This window comes from Bos mutus, chromosome 17 (genome assembly GCF_027580195.1).
Source record: "Bos mutus isolate GX-2022 chromosome 17, NWIPB_WYAK_1.1, whole genome shotgun sequence".
Classification (NCBI taxonomy): Eukaryota; Metazoa; Chordata; class Mammalia; order Artiodactyla; family Bovidae; genus Bos; species Bos mutus.
This window is the reverse complement of record NC_091633.1, coordinates 9,869,274-9,889,347: the sequence shown is the minus strand read 5'-3', so window position 1 is coordinate 9,889,347 and position 20,074 is coordinate 9,869,274. Positions and strand designations below refer to the sequence as shown.

Sequence of the window (20,074 nt, the reverse complement as noted above, 5' to 3'; positions counted from 1 at the left end):
AGGCCTCCCGAAGAACAGTGTTTGTAACAGGCCTGGTCTTGGTTTCTCGTGCCTGGGGTGGGTAAAACAAAGATCTAAATTGAGCTAATTAACAGTCAAAATTGGGTCCTGGCAGACTTTGGATGGCAAAGACACTGGCATTTGCTGAAGGATACTCCCTAAAATCAAACAGTTTTCTCCAAGTTCGCATCTTGGGTCCTGTCTCAGCTCCCTTCAGGCTAGAAGGGTTATAACCTTCTGGAGAAATAAAGGCAGTATGGCAGTATGACACTTCCTGCATATAGTACTGGCTTTGTTTGTTTCTGGAATTAAAAATTTCCTGTAGCCATAAGAATTAGAAACAACAGTCAATAATAGTTACAAAATCACCCTTAAAGAGCAATTAAGATTTCCTCTTCAAAATTTAAAACCTTTGAAGTGCCTCAGATAGTTGGTCATTTTATGGGCAGGATAAAGTAAAAATAGCATGAGGAACAATCAGAAAAAAAGTATTCCCTCAGCAGCAATTACAGTAAAATTTGTTTTATTCTCAAGGCTCATCCAGACAGTTTTGTGGTAAGATTCAAGAGGCTACAAGGTTCTGACCGACTTGCGGCCAGGCTTATTTCAGGGCAGTTTACTTAACTCGTTTGCTGCCTGGCCTCCCTCAGCTGGGTTCCAAATCTTTTATGTATAATGGACCTTAGCTTGCCAAAATATAAATGCAGAATGTACTGCATTGGCATTAAGGACTGGTCACATTAAATATGAAGTTAATAATTGGTAAAGTGGAAAAGAGATATAGAGTCTAGGCTTTCTGTAAATCAAGTTTCATACTCTGTGGGCGCATAAAAAATTTTGTGGGTTGGGTGCCATTATATAAACATTGAAATCAGTGAGGTCTCCATTTGCTATACCATACAACCTAGCTTAGATAAATCTTCATTTTAAAATTATAAAGCATATAAAACTCCCCCCCCAGTGTACATGAGATGTGTGGGGTTCATAGAATGGAAGTTGTTCCATAAAATGCACTGAGTTCCAGGAACAAATAATGAATATAAACTAAATGTTACAAATTTATTCCATCTTCATGATTTCAGGCATTACAGGGCAGGGTGAGTAAACAAGGCAAGTAAAGGGACCTCTTCACCCCGCCCGCACCCCCCCCCCCATTTAATCATATGCAGCAGCATTTTGGCATTTTTATGATACACAGGTTGACTTAATTCATTGACTTAAGTTGAAAGCTGGCAGCAGCAAATCTTGGTAATTTAGGATCTTCCTCCATAGCCACTCCAGATTTTAATTCCTGAACTACACCAAGTGCTCTGAAATGGTGTTCACTGCAGCATTCACGAAGCTTTCACATCTTAGTATGAAATCTGACACCTCTTGTTAAGGTAGGAAACTGTTGAAAGCGGTCTTCCTCTTGGCTAACCCAGTCCACCAACAATCTTTAACAGTTAAATTACTATATGAAAATAAAACCGTGCTTCCAAGCGTTGACTGAAACTGTTGTGCTGGGAACCCTTTCTAGAGGATTAGCTCCCTGAGAGAAAAGAGATCTTAACCAGTTGCTTCCATGAACAAAGAACCCCAGGAGAGTGTACGTAATGTCCTTCAAAGAATGGCTCAAGGTCAGGCAACCTTAGTCATCCTGACAAGCTTTCTAGAGTTTTTATACAAGATATATTTAAAACTGATCCCAGACCAAGTACTGCAATGATAATCCCAAATAATCCCATTATTTAGAATACTGAGTTCCTGCTGTGATGCCAAAGCCAGAAATCTCAAAGCAAAGAGTGATGGTTCATCATTTTTTACAAATGAGAGAAAGATATCAAGGAGGAAAGGAAGTTCTTCCCTCCTAAATTCATCAAATCATGCTATCTTCAGTTTTAATTGATACGATCCAGAGTCCTCAATTTCCTGATTTGAGGAGTCCACTTTCAAGATGACTGTCAAGGTCAAGAAGAGCTTTCAGGCTTTTCTTTGCCATGGCCCATGAACTCCAGTCCTTCAATAGGAATCTCCTTCTCCTTTATCGCTTTCTGATGGAAGAAAACATGATAAAGGGACTACATGAAGCCTGAAGTTGAAACTAGAAATATTTTGTAGAATACTTTGTACTTTAGGTACAAAAGTAAAGGACTACCAAACACGACAAACCCTAAGTGTGATTAGGAAGAAATTAAGTGTTAAGACCAGAGAGAGATTGGAGAGTTGTAACAAAATTCAGAAGTGCAATTTAAGCAGTATCACCACTCTGTTGTACTTGTTTAGTCACTAAATCGTGTCTGACTTTTGTGACCCTGTGTGACCCCTGCCAGGCTCCTCCGTCCACATGATTTCCCAGGCAAGACTACTGGAGTGGGTTACCATTTCCTTCTCCAGGGGATCTTCCCAACCCAGGAACTGAACCAGCATCTCCTGCATTGCAGGTGAATTCTTACCACTTAGCCACCTGGGAAGCTCCTATTGTGACAGACACAAGTTCAAATCGGTCCTAGGACTTACTGGCTATATAACTTTGAGCAAGCCTCTCTTTCCAATCTGTCTATGGGACAAAGACAGCAACTCCACCTGGACTTACTGAGGATGTTTTTTAACTTAACTAATTGGGAATGCCTTGCCCTGGGCTGTTCTTATAAACAGATCTGTTTCACATTCACTGTGCTGGAATAAAGATGTTCTAACTAGCCAAGAGAGAAAAAATAGGCCAGTGAAGGCATTGTGACAACATAAGAGGACCCTCCACGAGGTCTAACAGACCAGAGAGACTCAACATCCCGTCTCTCCCCTCAGCAACAGTGGAAAAGTGCACCACCGCAAAATCCAAGGACACTTGATTCTAGTGAACTTCGACTACTCGTTTAACTATTTCTGGGCGTGAGTGTTCCACGCATAAAATACAAATAACTGGGCTCACTTTGCAAGTTCAGGTTCATCACCAAAGGAACCAAAGAATGTAACTGGGCTCCGCAGAAAGTAAGGTGCTGCAAAAAGATTTACATCTCCGGATTTGACATCCGGAGAGATACCAGGCATCCTGGGTGGTGAATGGTAAGGGAGAGAACTCCTACCACTGGTCTCATCGAGGCTTTTCTTCCACCCTGCCCGTCCCAACCCCCTCGAGCTGGGGCCTGGGGCAGAGGCGAGAGGGCCCGGGTCGGAGCTCACCTGAACACACTGCTGGTAGCGCTTGAAGAGGTCGGTGCATGGGTCCCCGGAGCCGTCCCCCTTGAGGAACTTCTCGGCAAACCAGCGATTGAAGCACTGGTCGTACTCGCGCTTCATGTCGGTGCAAGCCTCCCCTACGCTGTTCATGGCGTCGGCGTCCGCGGCGGTGGCGGCGCTCTCGGATGTCATCACTTTTAAGCGCGTCGCGCGGCCTTAGGAGAGGATGCACTACGGCGGCCGAGACGGAGCGAAATGTGGGCGCGGGCCGTGCACCTGGGTCTTCGGGCTGCGGCGCGCGGGCGCCGCGGCTTCACCTCCAAGGCGGATCCTCAGGTAGAGGTCCAGGCGGGTGTCGGAGCGGGGCGGAAGGCGGCGCAGGCCCCACCCGTAACCCACACCCTCCGCCTCATTCCCCCCCACCTCGCCCCCAGGGAAGTGGCCGGGTCACGGGCGAGCTGATCCAGCACCTGGAGCGGCTATCGCTGGTGGACTTCGGCAGCCAGGAGGCCGTGGCCCGGCTGGAGAAAGCCATCGCCTTCGCCGACCGGCTCCGCGCGGTGAACACCGACGGAGTGGAGCCCATGGAATCAGTCCTGGAGGACAGGTAAGCTCGCGGACGCGGCCCTCGAAGGCTTGCCCGCGGCGTCTTCGCTACCAGTAAAGGCTGGAGCTTAGTCACTCATTCCACCGAGGGGAGAAAAGAACATTAGCGACACGCGAGAACTTGCCCCCGGCCACCCTGCGGGTAAGCGCTTTCGCTCTTTGCGTCGTACGTTAAGGATCATCTCCCTCCCTTTTAAAATCCTCGAGCCTTCCCAGTGTAACTAGTAACAAAATCCAAACGTCTGAGCTTTCACCTTCTCGGCCCAACTTTCTAGAGCGCCCCCTACCTCATCACTCCGGCCACTTGACTTCCTGCCTCTTTCTGCTGCACGCCCGATTCGTGGCTTCTCTAAATTCTCCCTCCACTCCCTCCAGTCACTACCTCCTTATCCTGGTGGGTTTTCTTCCACTGTTTTCTTGAATATCTTATTTTTGTTGACTTGTACTATTTCTTGTAATTAGAAAGTGAGCTCACATCTGACTTGCTTACTCCTAGATTCCTGTCTCAAAAATTTTTTAGATATACACATATTCTGACCTAGTGGTTCCCTGTCTGTGACATATATCTGTGACAGTGCATCAAGATGCGTGCACGAGCATTCAGGGTATGCAAATCCGTTGATAATACAGAACAACAGAAAATAAACTGGGAGGGACTAGGGGCAGAGGAGAAGGGGATGACAGAGGATGAGATGGCTGGATGGCATCACCGACTCGATGGACGTCAGTTTGAGTGAACTCCGGGAGTTGGTGATGGATAGGGAGGCCTGGCGTGCTGCAGTTCATGAGGTCGCAAAGAGTCGGACACGACCGAGCGACTGAACTGAACTGAAGTGTCCTTCATGGCTAACCTTCATACATTGAAATGGCAGTTAAAAATAATGAAATAACCATATATGCTGATATGGAAAGGTTTGCAGGGTATACTTAATAATAATAAAAAAGGCAAAGTTCAGAATATGGTATGTGGTTTCATTGATACTTTATGTGTATATTTTATATAATCTGGTGCATGCATTAAGTTTTGTTTTGTTCCCTGAAAGGGCATGCAGGAAACTGTTAACCATGGTTAGTGTTAGAGATGGAGAAGGCAATGGCACCCCACTCCAGTACTCTTGCATGGAAAACCCTATGGACAGAGGAGCCTGGTAGGCTGCAGTCCATGGGGTCGCTGAGAGTCGGACACGACTGAGCAACTTCACTTTCACTTTTCACTTTCATGCATTGGGGAAGGAAATGGCAACCCCTCCAGTGTTTTTGCCTGGAGAATCCCAGGAACAAGGGAGCCTGGTGGGCTGCCGTCTGTGGGGTCACACAGAGTCGGACACGACTAAAGTGACTTAGCAGCAGCAGCAGCAGTGTTAGAGAAGGTGGAAATGCAGAGGGAAATTTTACCTTGGAAAGCCTAAGGGGACAGAGTAATAACCCAAGTAGTGAAGTAGTGTAATGCAACCCGGAGGGCTGGGTCTTTGACAAAGCAGTTTGTGTATACTGTACTTAAAGTGTGCAGCCCCTAACCACCTCTACCAGTTATTGCCAAATCTTAATACATTTTTTAAAGAAAACACTCTCTTTTGCAAAGCAGACTTGTTTGCCATTTAGGAGTGCAGCTTCTTGGGAAGGATAGGTATGCAACTTATAAAGATAAGGGCAATCTACAACCCTGTCCTAGCCTTTTCCTGATGGAATTTTTAAAAATAAATTCCTGGTAGAAGTGGGCGAAAGGCTGCCATTAGTCAGTGCCAGTCAGGAGAGCCACACTTATCTGTAACTGTAACCTTCGTGTTGAGTGCTTGCTAGCCTCAGGACTTCCCCCGGGGTTCCAGTGGTTAAGACGCTTCACTTCTACTGCCAGGGGTCATGGGTTCAATCCCTGGTCCAGAACTAAGATCCTGCAAGGAGTGTGGGGTGGCCATAAAAAAAAGTCATCCCATAGAAACTATTCTTTTTCATCTCAGAGCCAGAGACTGACTCACATGGCATCTCTGATTGCAGTCAAATAACTTCAATACTTAAGATGTCCCTCAGGGTCTTGTTTGCCACATTGATTAGCTCTCATTTCAATCTGCGTGAAACTAAATGAAAAGGCTTGTAGATGGAGGTAGACTGGTGGCCAGAGAAACAGCTCCTGGCAGCTGATAGCTGGGAAGAGGCAGAAAGAAGCTAAAACAGCAGCAGAACTGTCCCATTGGTCAGCCCCAGGGCCAGCTGAGGCACTTCTTCCATCATGCTGCCATAGTGCTTTCTGTGAAATTAGATGCATTGCCCACAGTTACTGGTTTAAGTGCCTTGTCCATGAACTTTAGAGGGCAGAGATTTTTTTTTTTAGAGATTTCTAATTCACAGTTGAAACTGTTCTTAACCAGGGCTTTTCATCTGATTGAGAATACAGCAAGATCAATGGACTCTTTTTCAATTCTTCCAAGGATGGTACATAACTAACAACTAGACCAGACGCATAGAAGTTGTCCTACGTTTCTGGACTAAACTCTTGTAGAATCCCGACTGAGAAAGATGAGGTGAGGTAGACCTTCATAACTGACAGGCACCTGAAGAGCTCATCTGGTCCTGTTTGGTGTTTTATGCATGATTCCAAGGTCAAGAAAAGTTCAGCAGCTTGCCAAATGAGGGGTCTGCTTGGTGTGCCCTCACAGAGACTCTGGGTTCAATAGCCTATGATTAAGAAAATAGGGAGGTGTGGATTTATTCTACAAACAACTTCACCTTAAACAGTAATTGGGTAGAAATGTGTGATAGTTAAAGAGAGGTGAATTTCATCCTTCAGGAAACCTTACTAGGAAACCCAATTACCAAATGAGTGAACCTGGGAAATTTTTTATATTGGTTGCGCTAGGTGTTCATTGAGGTGTGTGCGCTTCGCTTGTTGAGAAGCACAGGTTCTAGAGCATGTGGACTTAGTTGCCCCTTGGCTCAGACCTTTTTAAACATCATCCCAGCAATTCTCTGAACCTTCTTAGAAATAAGGTAACTGATAAGGAAAGGGTAAGTAACTTGCATACAGGCCATGTGCAGCTCTGGGGTTTGAATTCCGCAGTGATTCAGGGGCCCCAGCTCTTAAACATTTTGTTATATTGCCCAACAGAAATATAAACTCCAGAAAGTCCAATGGTCACCTTTACAGATGATTTTTACTGTTGTTCTCCAAGTATCCTTATTAAATGAGTATGAGTGCATATTCCTTATATGGTTTAAAAAAAAATCTAGTGCATTCACTTTTTTGGCAAGAAACTTAAAGTCTAGAAAGATCATACTTGTCCAAGGTCACACAGTTAAAACAGTGCCAGTCCTAGAATAAAGTTCAGCTTTGAACTCTTTGTACCATTAATAAGTGTTTATCCTGTCTCATTCAGGGCTGGGTGCCCCTAAGAAACAGAACCAGTCCTTTCCTAAAAGAAACTTATGATTACACCTTGGCCTTTCTATACAGCCTCTACAGATGTTCATGTCCCATCCTTGCCCTACTACGTTTAGCCCTCAATCTGTGTCTGGTTCAAAGCAGAAAGCTTGGCTGCTATCCTGTTAGTGACTGAGCATACTGCTTACTTTTCAGCCCAAGTATCTGGAAGCCATCTCAAACCTCTTGTCATGCACTTTCAAACCTTAAAACAGTAGTAAAGCCCCACAGATGTGTTCAACTCCTGTTTGGTTTCACTAGTCTCCCATCTGGATAGTTTAATGAAGCCACTAAGCCCCGACAACACTACAAGATTCTTGGGCTACGTTTGTGGTACATCTTGCAAGGGAAGGTACTTTTACATCCAAAGGTGGCTGTGATGAAGAAAGCACTCATCCTAGGGATACCAGAACCAGGCTCAGATCCCAATCCTGTCCCTTAGCAGCTTAAGTCACTTATAACCACTGTTGAGAAAGTTTCTGTACCTTACTCATTTCCCATCCCCATCGTCCCCCACCCCTGAAATCCAGCTCTTTCTTGATCATGATTAAGGGGTGACATCACCTGTTCTGAGGACCACAGGCTGGGTGGGGTCCCCTTATCAATTTCCTTGGCAAGCATTGCTTACCTCATTAGACTTAACACACTGTATTGTAACTGCCTTTTTACTATCTCCACCAAAAGCACCTTACCTGTAGTAATCATCAAAAATATTTATTAAAACTTGTCAATATTGAGGAATAATTATTAATACCACTTATCTCACAAGGTTGCTAGGGAAATCAATAAATGGTAGGCCATTATTTGGTCTTCCATCTTTGAGCAGTGACTCTTGAGAATATGCTGCTGTCGTCTTCTCCTCCCACTGTTGACCTTTTCCACCCATGCCCTTGAAGCCATGTTCTGAGAAGCTAACCTTAAGCTTCTGGTTTTGTAGATGTCTGTACTTGAGATCCGACAATGTGGTAGAAGGCAGCTGTGCTGAAGAACTACTACAAAACTCCCACCGAGTTGTGGAAGAGTATTTTGTGGCTCCGCCAGGTACGTGCTGCCCAAAATGGCTTAACAGACTGTGCCGAGAGTGCTGTAGGAACTGTGAGGCCCAGATCTGCTCTGTGAAAGCACTCTGACCAAGTATAAAGTGGCAGTGGTGATTGTCCAAGGGTTCAGACTTCTAGTTATGAGTTAAATAGTCCTGGGGATGTGTGATGTACAGCATGGTGACTAGTTAACAATAGTGTATTGTATACTTGAAAGTTGCTAGAGTAGATCGATCTTAAAAAAGTTCTCACCACGAGAAGAAACCGTAACCAAGTGAGACAATGGACATTAACTAATCCTGCTATGGGAATCAATTTGTGGTATATACATGGATCAAATCATTGTGTTGCACATCTTAAACTTTTACAACTATATGTCCGTTACCTCAGTAAAACTGGGAATAACAAAAACACAGTATGTATAGGTGGCAAGGTGGCAGTGGATTCTTGAAGTCACATTAACCTCTAGGGATCAGTTGGTAACAGGAATGAGGAAAACAAAAACAGGACTGGGGTGGGGAAGGCTGTGCCCAGTGGCAGATCTGGAGCTCTGCCTTAAAGGGACAGCTGCCATGTGCTGCTTCTCTTGTTCAGGGCCAGGCAGGAATGGGATGCCCAGAGAACCTGGACATCTGGCATTCTGTGTGCTGGTTCCCAAATTTTAACTGTTAATCAAAGACTTTAAAAAAGTAAAATACCGTGAAAGTAAAAAACATACCTGCAAGCCAGGTGCATCCTGTGAGTCATCAGTTTGCAACCCCTAGTGTGCAAATTTGCATCTTTAAACCTCACTGTAACTATTTTAAAACTTTGGGCCAATAACAACACCCAGAACTTTGGGTGTTAATCTTTGATAGTTGTTACTGTTTGAGCGGACATAGCCATTGATCACATACGCTGTTTCTCACACAGGACCTTGTGTCAGGTTTTGCTTCTTGGGAAAAACTGAGTTCACATAGTCTCTCCTTCCTCTCCTATATACATACAAATGTCTAATTAACATTAGACATGTCTAATGCTCTCTGCTACTTATTTAAGTGTGCATTAATTAGGCCTCACTTATAACTGTGGTTCTTTCAGATACTCAGAAAAACAGGGTAATAGCTACACTTACTTCCATTGCTTATTTTTCATGGCAAATCAGTTAGCTCAGTTATTTTCATGGCAAATCAGTTAGCTCAAAATTCCTTTTTGTTATTCTTTTCAAACAGGTAATATCTCTTGGTCAAAGCTGGATGAAAAACAGCCCTTCTCACATCGCTGAGTATCTATTCTGGGAAGGGGCGTTCTATGAACACATGGAAGTGCAGCAACTATTTTGCAACAACTATTTTGTTATTATGAACACTAACGTACCATTTCCTTCAGTCACCTGAGAAAAGTGATGGCTAGGTATCTTTTAGTAACTAATTCTTCTGAAGACAGAACTGGGAAAGATCGCCAAAATAAGGCAGAGTCCCTGATACCAACAGGAAGTGGAAGGTACGGCTGATTTCCAAGGAAATGGATCAAGTATATTCATAGATACTCATAGACCAGTGTGGAAGACTTTATCCCTCCCTAAAAGACTGTCTACCAAACTGCACTTAAGTGAATCTATTTATGTAATTGTTACAGACCTTGCATCCAATCACTTCATGACCACCTTTTCAGTTGCTGTTTCCGTCAACCTGAGCAGCCATTTATCTTTACTAAACATACTTAAATTTGTTCTTGGGTACCCACTGTATTTCAAGCTGAGTGCTGACTTTCTGCTATGGTTAAAGGTGCCCCGGGGAGGCAGTTTGGGGAGGTGATGGGTGTTTATGACGTTCACGGTTGTCATTTCATGTGTGCATACCTTCACTCCAAACTCATTGAGTTGTATCAGTTCAGTTCAGTCGCTCAGTCGTGTCCGACTCTTTGCGACCCCATGAATCCCAGCACGCCAGGCCTCCCTGTCCATCACTAACTCCCGGAGTTCATCCAGACTCACGTCCATCGAGTCAGTGATGCCATCCAGCCATCTCATCCTCTGTCGTCCCCTTCTCCTGCCCCATAGTTCAATGTAAAAAGTACAGCTTTTACGGGCTGACTATATTTCAATAAAGTGGTTTAAAAAAATACCCTGTGACAATGTAGCCCCCTTACCCTGACTCCCTGCCCTATGATTACTGAACTAAGCAGAATCCAAGACAGTGGGAGGTTTTGGTTTTGGGGTTTGTCTTTTTTTATAGCTCAGATACCAAGGACAAATATGAGACAAATTTAGGAGCGAAAGTGACAGAACCAAAACTTAAATGAGTTTTTTCCCCTGACCAACTTGCTAAAGTTAAGCAAAGTTGGTTAAGAATTTCCCAGTGATCTTTATGCTGGCACCCACTTTTAAAAGCCTGTTTTTAGCCTTCTCATTCTCTTCCCCTATCTGCAATGCTCCCCTTTTCATTAAAGCAGCTTAGTTTATATGGTTGGCCTTGAATTGTAAGAAAACCCTGAAACTTCCCTCGGATGTGATGTTCTCAGACCATCGTCAGAGCAACTAACTTTATCCCCAAATAAGTAATCCACTCCTGCTCCTTACCAATTGGGCACAAGTTGCCACTGCAACTCAATGTTTTGTTTTTTTTTTAAACATATGAGTGTGCCTCTTGGTGAAATCTATGAACACAATCAAAGACAACTACACCTGTCAGTTATTAAACGTTTAAAATATATTTCTAAACAGAATGGGCCGACTCAGTCACAGTAACTGCTGATCTCCATAGAAGAGCAACCCACAAGGATACAGCACTGATTTTTTTCCCATCATCGGGGTGAAAAATATACAACTCGTTTCTGAACCAAAACCACAATTTCTGCAGTTAAAAATGTTTCACTGCTAATATGGCCCTGGTAGAAATTATGTAGTTTTATTTCCTTAAAAAAAAAAAAATTAAAAAATCTCCTAAGACACTAAATCATCAATCTGGAATGTAGATTCTGAGCACAAAGCAGCTCAGTTCACCTAAAAAATAAAGAAAAAATTCCCACCACCTGTCTCAGTAGGGTCTGAAAGGAGAGAAGTAGTGTGGGGAACCCCTGCTTTGGTATGGAGAGTCACGGCCCCTCGACCCAGACCGAGACCGTGAATAGCCATAGCTGGTGCTTCTCTCTGGATAAACTCGGATGTAGGATGTTTCACCCTGAAAAGGAAACAAAAAAGTCAAGGAAAAAATAAGACCTAGAAGAATAAGGCATACCAACACCTAACATGGCCGCCTAACAATAATGTAGTGTTGAGCACCATTTGGCACAATAGTGCCACAGGCAGGCATTCTTGCTCAAGGTAACACAGATAATAAATGGCAACTCGATTATGTGGTAAATAACTCCAATACTGGCTACTGCTGTTAACAAACCTAAATTATACCACTGACCCCCATAATCTAAGAACTGGAAAGGCTCACAGAGGTCAGATATATGGTTCAGTCCCCTGCCACCTTTTCTGGCGGATACCTACGGAAGAAGCTGACCAGTATTCAGCACCTCCCAGGTGTCAGGACCTGGGCGAGATGCTTCATAATTTAGCTTCCTGTCAAGTCTTATAAGATAATGCTATTATTGGGAACTATTTGCATATACAGGAACCAGGGTTTGAAGGTGCTCAGCTAAGATTGTAATAAGCAGCAGAGGAGTGTTCAGGCAGGCCTATCCCCAGGCTTTTCACCCTCAGCTAGCATTCTCAGATTTAAAGATGCTAAGATGAAAGAAGCCAGATGCTTGTTCCCCTCGGTAAACTCAATAATTTGATTTATCCTAACCAAGGCCCCGCTCTGTAACTGAGGACCAGGTGCTGTTTTGTTTCTGCTCCAAATTCAAGTCCTAGAGAATAGTCTGAGCAACAGCACTGTTAAGGCGTGCAGCCTTCAAGCCATAGTTAGCGAAGTGAATCCTTAGAGAAAGAAATAGGCCTTGAAATTGATGTTTGCAGACATCCCTAAACCCCATAGCAAGCCAGGACAGTGTAACCAGGACAAAAACGTCCAATGGGTGGTCTGGTCTCCGTGGTATCAAAAGAATAGCTACCATGAGAATCAGACTGAGGTCCAAAACAGCAGCCACCTACTTGAAGGGAAGAACATGGAAAGCTAAGTCCCCAGGGTGAGATGATGAACAAGAAAACCTGAGCCAAGGGCTCCGGTTTCAAAGAGGCTTCTGCACCACTTTGGGAAAGGCAAAGTGAAATGACAGCCAGCCCCAACAGCAGTACCTAAGAGGGTAAGGTGATAAGGTTGGCTTGCAGAGCCCAGACCAAAGCCCGAGAAGGGAGAGCCATAATAGTTAGGTTCATGGAGGGACACTGTGGTTTAAGGCAGTTACCACATGACAGACTGGGTATTCTCTCTGGGTTAAAAATACTATGGCTGCAGACTTCTCTCTGCTATGACCCTGCATTGCTGGGACATAAGGAATTCCTTGGCTTTGTCCACTTAAGGTAGATCTTTAATAGTATTATAAGGTCACTGAATGGCAAACACAGGGCCTGCTACTTCTGCTAGGTCAGCTTCAGGTGGAGTGGCATGGCAACGAGCTCCCTGACAGCAGGTGGGGACTCACCTCATGAGAGCGGAATTTGGTTTCATCCAGTTTACGCAGGGCATATTCCATGTCTTCTTTTCTGAGATACTCAACCATCCCCATTCCATCTTTCTGCACATCTGCGTAACAGACGTCCCCAGCTTCTCGCATGTGATCCTTCAGGTCCTGCCAGCTGCCTGATGGAGGAAGTCCTAGGCACAGAGAACACAAGAGAAGAGGCCACATCCTTCATCCATGTTAAGAGCCCCAAGACCTAGGGTCCTTTCCCCATCAGTCACTACTTTTAAATCCTAATGGTCCCCAAATCACAGATTTTGACAAGGGACACAAAACCAAAGAAGAACACTGAAGTATGGGTGATAAAGCACCGTGAGAAGCTGGTCTAGGCTACTCTCCCAGAGACTAAGCCTTTCTTGACATAGCAAGAAGTCTATCCCATTACAGATTTAGTATCTCTAAGAATTCAAGCATCTCTTTCTCTGTCCTTCACAATTAATAACAAAATCCCAAGACTTTGAGTTCTAAATTTTTCCATTATGAAACTTTATCGGTACCAATTATTTATTGTCTGACGCAGGACATGGGAATTTTGAAACCATCCAATAAAATAACCAAGGTGTAGATGAAGTAACACAAGAAAAACCTAAAGTTTGTTTTCTTGTAGGTGGGAATGACTGACAAACTAGACAAAATACCTCTTAAAATATCACCAACACTCTTCAATACAGTAGGGGAAAAGGTAAGACTCAGACGCTAAAACTAGTCGGGAGTCATACAACCCTACCTGATGTCATGAAAGGGAAATGTGCTCCTGCTCTCAAAGGCTGTGTTTACCGCTCACAGCTCAGGACTGCAGCCATTTCCTAATAGTTTTCTAAGCAGGATTTCAGAGCAGCATGGAGAGAAAAAAAGATATGTATGACATCCTGAAGGAGGGAATAGAGTTCTGGGGTTAAACACTTACAAAGGGACACAGGCAGATACTGACAGTATCCCTCTTCAGCACCATGGGAGTCGCTGCAACTGTGTGACATTCACATCTCAGGTGCCAGGTTCCTCAATATACCTCACTCTGCCAGGGGCCTAAAACACCCCTACAACATGCAGAAGGCCCCAGCTTTTTACCAGTGTGTTAGTATTTCCAAAAAATGCATAAACCTCTGAGCTTAGCATCTCATCACTTGTCAACACTAGACATTTTGTTCTGTCCTTCGCAATACGATCCCTAAGACTCCAAGTTGTTTGGTTTCTTTTTTCCATAATTCCAAAACCATCACAAAATCTGACCTATTTTAGGATCCAAGGCTAGGTATAATTTGTTCAAATCTGGCTTCTAGAATGTCTTTCTAGCAAGTCAGATGCCAAGGTACATTTCCAGAAGAAAATGTCTTTAGAATTCTGGCTGAAGAGGTTTGGGCATCATCTTCTCCTTCAACACTAGAAAAGTCCTTTTTTATAAGAAGCAAGTCTCTGTTCTATCAAGGCCACACTATCAGTGAAATTTCATTGGCAAGGTACCTGCCTCACTGGCAAGGCTTCAGATTGTCACTGTGCATGAGAAGAAAAGCCCACAAATCCTAAGCACTGAGAAACAACAGCTAACATTTCTTAGAGGCCAGACTCTGTGCTAAGTATTTCACATGCATCATCTCATTGAGTTTGAAAGGAACATACCTGAAACAAGAACTCGGAAATCAGATCTTCTTGTAGGAGGCCCACTCCTCCCACCTCGGGGCCACCCACCCCGACCTCCGTAAGTCCTGGGGAACTCCACACGAAGCCGACACTGGCCATAATCATAACCGTTCCTTCCATAAATTGCATCCTCAGCATCTCTGCAGAGAAAAGTCTGGAGTTAGTGTTGCTCAGGAGGACCAACTAATTTCCCTGTGAGGGGCATGAGTAACCAGTATGAAAAAAAAAACCTGAAGTGAGAAAAAAGCAAAAGAACAAAACTCAGGAATTTGATGTACTACTGCTTTGAAGACCTTTCATGACACTGGAATTAAACTTTACAGCTGTCACACACACAGGGTTTTCTAGGTATGAAATGATAATGAATAAACAGGTAAGAGAATTCAGAAAAAATAAACTGTTGGCAATGACTGATTTTGCCATAGAACAGTGTTTCTTTGACCTTGGGCAGCTGTTTCTCAAAATGCACACCACACACTAGTCCTTTAATATTCTTCCTCAAGGCCTAGTACATTCAGGTCTACAGAAGGAAAAACTCGTTTAAAAACAGGGAAAGCTCAAATGAATATTAGTGTTCTGTAAGAAATACGGAATTCCCTCAAGTGCACCTTTTCAGCATGGCTTCGAGGACTAAGTTGTCAAAATCACTCTCTGGGTACAGTTTTGCCAAAAGAGATAAATATTCAATAGAGTAATACTTTAAAAGTCTTTCCTAGGGTTCTAGGAGAGTGAGGAACACCAAGATGGCTCTCCAGGATTTGACAGGAAAGAGAATGCCCTGAGGCATGGGGGACAAACAGCTGAAGACACACTAAAGAAAGAATCATTCAGATGTCAGAGGCACACAATCGCTTATGAAGATTCTAGCCCCAGGATCAAAAGCAAGGAGGACCACATCCAGTTCAACCCTGGCTATATGCAGAATACACTGGGAGAGAGGCGGTACTGCTCGGGTTTAATGTTGTGAATGAAAACTGACCTCAGTTCAAATCATTCTGCTACTTACTAGTCTTTGTCTCTGGGTAAGTATGCGATCAGGACTTTACACCTAAGTGTAAAATGCCAGTTTTGAAACGATTAAATAAGATAACTGTGTGTGCAGTGCTTTGCTTGAAACTTGGCACTAGTGTATCAAAAAGATAGCTTTTCCATTATGAAAGCAAGGAGCGGGGAAAAGACAATGTAGCACATCACAGGTAAGTTTGTGTTCAAAAGGGCGGAACAGGGGATTCAAATCCTACCTTCCCTGGTAGCCCTCCCTTTTATCGACTCTATCCTCAGTTTACTCAGATGTCAAAAGTAACAGAGCCTACCTTGTAGGCTGTTGAAAATGCTTAGTAATATATAGTACAGTACCTGACAAATAGCAACTGTTAAAAAAAAAAAAAAACACCAGTACTGTTAATAATTCTTAGAGGTGCAACCTTTTCCAGTTTAGGTGTGGAAATGCCTAGTTCCATTTTTGAGGCAAATGGCAAAGATACTAGGAACGATTTCTGTCAGAATCTTCATCCATCAAAGCCTCAGGGTGCGTCCTGCCTCCCCATCCTCAGACGCTCCCCTTGCTTCGCATCACCCGCCCACATCCCCCAAGATGGGCAAGACATCCCACGGGCAGTCCTCGTAGCGAAGCCCGCAGGGCGCAGACTAGGCAAAGCGCTCCCCGAGCCAATGCTGGAAACCAGAGAGCAAGCTCCGATTCACCCCAAGCGTAGTAGCCAGCACAGTGCGGTGGCTTCTAAGAACCAACAATCGCAGTTTTGAAAGTTCCCAGGCCTTTTCTGGGAGACAAGGGCCGACACTGCAAAATTACAAAGACTCCTTCGAGCCCGTTTCGGATCGAGCGCGTCCAAACCCTCGGAGACCTTTACCATCTAGCTGTGCCTCCCCTTATTAGGGAAGGAAGAGTGAAATCCGAGACCCCATCAGACTATAAGTCTCCCCAAATCCCTGATGCTTTTATCAGAGCAAGGCTCTCGCCCCTGCGGGGCGGGGCGCGCGTGGATGGAAATCCGGTCCATCCAAGAGCCAGCCCGCTTTCGGCCCTGCAAAGGCATCCGTATCGCCCCGCACTGTGCGCCCCCACAACGGCGAGTTCCAGCGGAGGGGAGGGGAGGGTAGAGAGGACAACCGGTCTCCTCACTCCTCACCGAGTCCTTTCCGGGCCGCCTCAGGGGCCAAGTTTCCCAAGCTCTGGGCCGCTTCCCCCGAAGGGTGCCTGGGTACCAGCCCCCGGGGCTGATCCGGGCTGGCTTGTGCCCTCCTCAGACCCGGCTTTTGTGTTTTCAAGTCAAAAAAATAATAGTAGAGGAAGTGACGGAGCAAAGGACTGCCTGGAGCCCCGCGGTGAGAGGAGGCCTTAGCCTCCACCCGGGGGCGCCCTGAGGGGTCTGCGGCGAGAGGGGGAGGGGAGGCCCTTGGAAGCGAAGGGAGAAAGGGAAGGCGGGGGCCCGGGGCCTCAGGCTGACTGACTGACGGGCGGGCGGGCGGGTGGGCGGCGCGGGGCCCTCACCGGGGGTCCTCGAAGCGCACGAAGGCGAAGGGCACGAGGCCGTGCCGATTCTTGAGCTCGATCTCGCTGATGCGGCCGTACTTGTAGAACAGGTCCTCCAGATCCTTCTCGCGCACGTCGCTCGGAAGGTTCCCCACGTAGATGCGCCCGTCGCCCTCGCCGCCGCGCTCGTCCACCCAGCCCGACATCCGCACCGCCCGACGCCGCGGGCCCGCCGCAGCCCACGTCGCCGCCGCCGCCGCCTCAGCCGGTGATCCCCCCACAGTGTCCCCGCGGGCTCGGAGGCGCTCAGCCGCACAGCATTGTGGGAACGAGAGCGGAAGCGGAGGGGTCGGGAGGAGGCAAAAAGGAATCCTCTTAAAGGGGACGCGGCTGCGACGACTGCGCGTGCGCCTGCGCCCCCTGTAGGCGCCCAGGGGACCCAGGGAGGGACGACGGAGGGAGGTTCTAGAGTCCGGGGATTTGGAGTCAGTTTCTGAGGGCAGGTCACACTCTCCAGCTGTGTCGACTTGGGCAAGTGACTCAGGCTCCCTTGGCCTCGATTTTCCCGCTCTGTAGCGCTGCCTATCTCACAGGCTTTTGTGAGCATTTGCTGAGGTAGACGCGGGTGTAGCGCCCGGGGTGGGTCCCCCGGGCAGTCACTCCGTGTGCGGGGCGCCAGAGGGAAGGAGTCGGCTGGGGCCTCAGGCTGATCCCACAGCGGCCTGGAGGAGCCCCCGACCGCTAGATTGAGCGGGGCCGTCGCGGCCCCCTGCCCCAGATCTGTAGCCCCCTGGCCTCCGTCCCTGTTTTACAATTGCTTAGAACTAAGAGTGTAAGGTGGACTAAAATGAGTGCAAAGAGGCCTGAGCTGGCCTCCGTAGCTTGGACGTGAAGTTTGTCGGAGACCAAGAGGGAGTAAAAGAATCAGAACTGGGAATTGCCTTTCCTGCGCTTCCACTGCAGGGTTACGGGTTCAATCCCTGGACTGGTAACTAACATCCTGCGAGCCGCGCGGTCGGCCAAAAAAGGCGGGCGGCGTGGGGGTGGGGGGAATCATAACTATAGCGACTGTCATTATAGGGTGCGACTTGTGCTTTTAATACTCACACAATTTGGAGGGATTACAATATTTAAAAAGGGGCAAAAACGGAGGTATAGTGGGTCAGGATTAAAACCCAAGCCATACTTCCAGCCTATGCGCCTAGTCCTTCAGAAGTCGAGGAACTCAGATTCTCATCTTGGAACGTTTCCACACTTATGTTCCGTAGTGCAGAGCATTGAACCTGGGGACATTACAAGAATGAGTCTTGATCAAAAAAGGTTTTTCATGTTAAAAATGAAACCTCTGGGGAATTTGCTGGAGGTCCAGCGATTAGGACACCCCGCTTCCACTGCTGGGATCTGGGTTCTGTCCCTGGTCCCTGGTCAGAGAACTGAGATCCCTCAAGCTGCCTGGATTGATGGATGAGTAAATATATGAGAAAGCAAACGCAGTAGAATGTTAACTGTAGAATCTAGATGGTGGATGTGTTCAGTGTGTTCACTGTACCATTCTTTCAACGTTTCTCTGTATTTAAAAACTTTCATAATGTTGCAGGGAGTTATGAAACAAAAGCAAGCTCCATTAATGCATAGCAATCAGATCAGATCAGTCACTCAGTCCTGTCCGACTCTTTGCGACCCCATGAATTGCAGCACGCCAGGCCTCCCTGTCCATCACCAACTCCCAGGAGTTTACTCAGACTCACGTCCATCGAGTCAGTGATGCCATCCAGCCATCTCATCCTCTGTCGTCCCCTTCTCCTCCTGCCCCAATCCCTCCCAGCATCAGTCTTTTCCAATGAGTCACGTCTTCGCATGAGGTGGCCAAAGTACTGGAGTTTCAGCTTTAGCATCATTCCTTCCAAAGAAATCCCAGGGCTGATCTCCTTCAGAATGGACTGGTTGGATCTCCTTGCAGTCCAAGGGACTCTTCAAGAGTCTTCTCCAACACCACAGTTCAAAAGCATCAATTCTTCGGTGCTCAGCCTTCTTCACAGTCCAACTCTCACATCCATACATGACCACCGGAAAAACCATAGCCTTGACTAGATGAACCTTTGTTGGCAAAGTAATGTCTCTGCTTTTGAATATGCTTTCTAAGTTGGTCATAACTTTCCTTCCAAGGAGTAAGCGTCTTTTAATTTCATGGCTGCGGTCACCATCTATAGTGATTTTGGAGCCCAGAAAAATAAAGTCTGACACAGTTTCCACTGTTTCCCCATCTATTTCCCATGAAGTGGTGGGACCAGATGCCATGACCTTCGTTTTCTGAATGTTGAACTTTAAGCCAACTTTTTCACTCTCCACTTTCACTTTCATCAAGAGGCTTTTTAGGTCCTCTTCACTTTCTGCCATAAGGGTGGTGTCATCTGCATATCTGAGGTTATTGATATTTCTCCTGGCAATCTTGATTCCAGCTTGTGTTTCTTCCAGTCCAGCGTTTCTCATGATGTACTCTGCATATAAGTTAAATAAACAAGGTGACAATATACAGCCTTGACGTGCTCCTTTTCCTATTTGGAACCAGTCTGTTGTTCCATGTCCAGTTCTGACTGTTGCTTCCTGACCTGCATATAGGTTTCTCAAGAGGCAGATCAGGTGTTCTGGTATTCCCATCTCTTTCAGAATTTTCCACAGTTTATTGTGATCCACACAGTCAAAGGCTTTGGCAATAGAGAGAGAATAAAACCAAACCTTTAGCTCGAATGTAGCTGATTGGTAGTTATACCACCTCTGAATCTTTTACAATCAAACAAAAAAATCAAACATCCACATATAACTACTGAGTGTATGAAAGTCAGTTGATGGTATATATTAAGTTTTGATCATATACCTCTTGACCCAGTAATTCCACCTGTAGGATTTTATCACAAGAACATAAGAAATCCTCACAAATTTTGGACGTTCATTGCATTCTGTGCAATTAAAAAGTTAAACTCCTGATAATAAGGAGGTGGTTCAGTCAATAATATTGATTGTTACACAAGTATTAAATGATGTTTTGAAGGATATTAAGGTCATGCTAATTTAGTTAAAATGGTGCACATATACACATAAAACTATATA

At 45.6% G+C, this 20,074-nt stretch overlaps 3 protein-coding genes across 3 annotated transcripts; 1 reads left to right on the top strand and 2 right to left on the bottom strand.

Moving 5' to 3' along the window:
* Nucleotides 1-1,040: 1,040 nt before the first annotated feature.
* Nucleotides 1,041-3,351, bottom strand: TRIAP1 (TP53 regulated inhibitor of apoptosis 1). The gene is made up of 2 exons (XM_005891481.3): nt 3,163-3,351; nt 1,041-2,033 (listed from the first exon to the last, which is right to left on the bottom strand). The coding sequence occupies exons 1-2, from the start codon at nt 3,349-3,351 to the stop codon at nt 1,950-1,952; spliced, it is 273 nt and encodes a 90-aa protein (XP_005891543.2). The 3' UTR covers nt 1,041-1,949.
* A 12-nt stretch (nt 3,352-3,363) lies between these two features.
* On the top strand, nt 3,364-10,325 carry GATC (glutamyl-tRNA amidotransferase subunit C). The gene is made up of 4 exons (XM_005891480.3): nt 3,364-3,495; nt 3,594-3,766; nt 8,118-8,221; nt 9,432-10,325. Exons 1-4 carry the CDS (start codon nt 3,415-3,417, stop codon nt 9,482-9,484), a joined length of 411 nt encoding a protein of 136 aa, XP_005891542.2. The 5' UTR covers nt 3,364-3,414; the 3' UTR covers nt 9,485-10,325.
* Nucleotides 10,326-10,888: 563 nt separating this feature from the next.
* SRSF9 (serine and arginine rich splicing factor 9) lies at nt 10,889-17,297 on the bottom strand. The gene is made up of 4 exons (XM_070386020.1): nt 16,985-17,297; nt 14,452-14,612; nt 12,796-12,968; nt 10,889-11,381 (listed from the first exon to the last, which is right to left on the bottom strand). The coding sequence occupies exons 1-4, from the start codon at nt 17,170-17,172 to the stop codon at nt 11,238-11,240; spliced, it is 666 nt and encodes a 221-aa protein (XP_070242121.1). The 5' UTR covers nt 17,173-17,297; the 3' UTR covers nt 10,889-11,237.
* Nucleotides 17,298-20,074: the final 2,777 nt, after the last annotated feature.

What these genes read in the sequence shown, in the direction of transcription:
- TRIAP1 (XM_005891481.3), bottom strand. Translation starts at nt 3,351, where the DNA reads ATGACATCCGAGAGCGCCGCCACCGCCGCGGACGCCGACGCCATGAAC. An exon ending in GCTACCAGCAGTGTGTTCAG is followed by an intron (nt 2,034 to 3,162) that starts GTGAGCTCCGAC and finishes TTCTTCCATCAG; the next exon opens with AAAGCGATAAAGGAGAAGGA.
- GATC (XM_005891480.3), top strand. Translation starts at nt 3,415, where the DNA reads ATGTGGGCGCGGGCCGTGCACCTGGGTCTTCGGGCTGCGGCGCGCGGG. An exon ending in CCTCCAAGGCGGATCCTCAG is followed by an intron (nt 3,496 to 3,593) that starts GTAGAGGTCCAG and finishes CCTCGCCCCCAG; the next exon opens with GGAAGTGGCCGGGTCACGGG. An exon ending in GAATCAGTCCTGGAGGACAG is followed by an intron (nt 3,767 to 8,117) that starts GTAAGCTCGCGG and finishes CTGGTTTTGTAG; the next exon opens with ATGTCTGTACTTGAGATCCG.
- SRSF9 (XM_070386020.1), bottom strand. Translation starts at nt 17,172, where the DNA reads ATGTCGGGCTGGGTGGACGAGCGCGGCGGCGAGGGCGACGGGCGCATC. An exon ending in GTGCGCTTCGAGGACCCCCG is followed by an intron (nt 14,613 to 16,984) that starts GTGAGGGCCCCG and finishes TTTTCTCTGCAG; the next exon opens with AGATGCTGAGGATGCAATTT. An exon ending in TTTCCGAGTTCTTGTTTCAG is followed by an intron (nt 12,969 to 14,451) that starts GTATGTTCCTTT and finishes CTCTGTGCCTAG; the next exon opens with GACTTCCTCCATCAGGCAGC.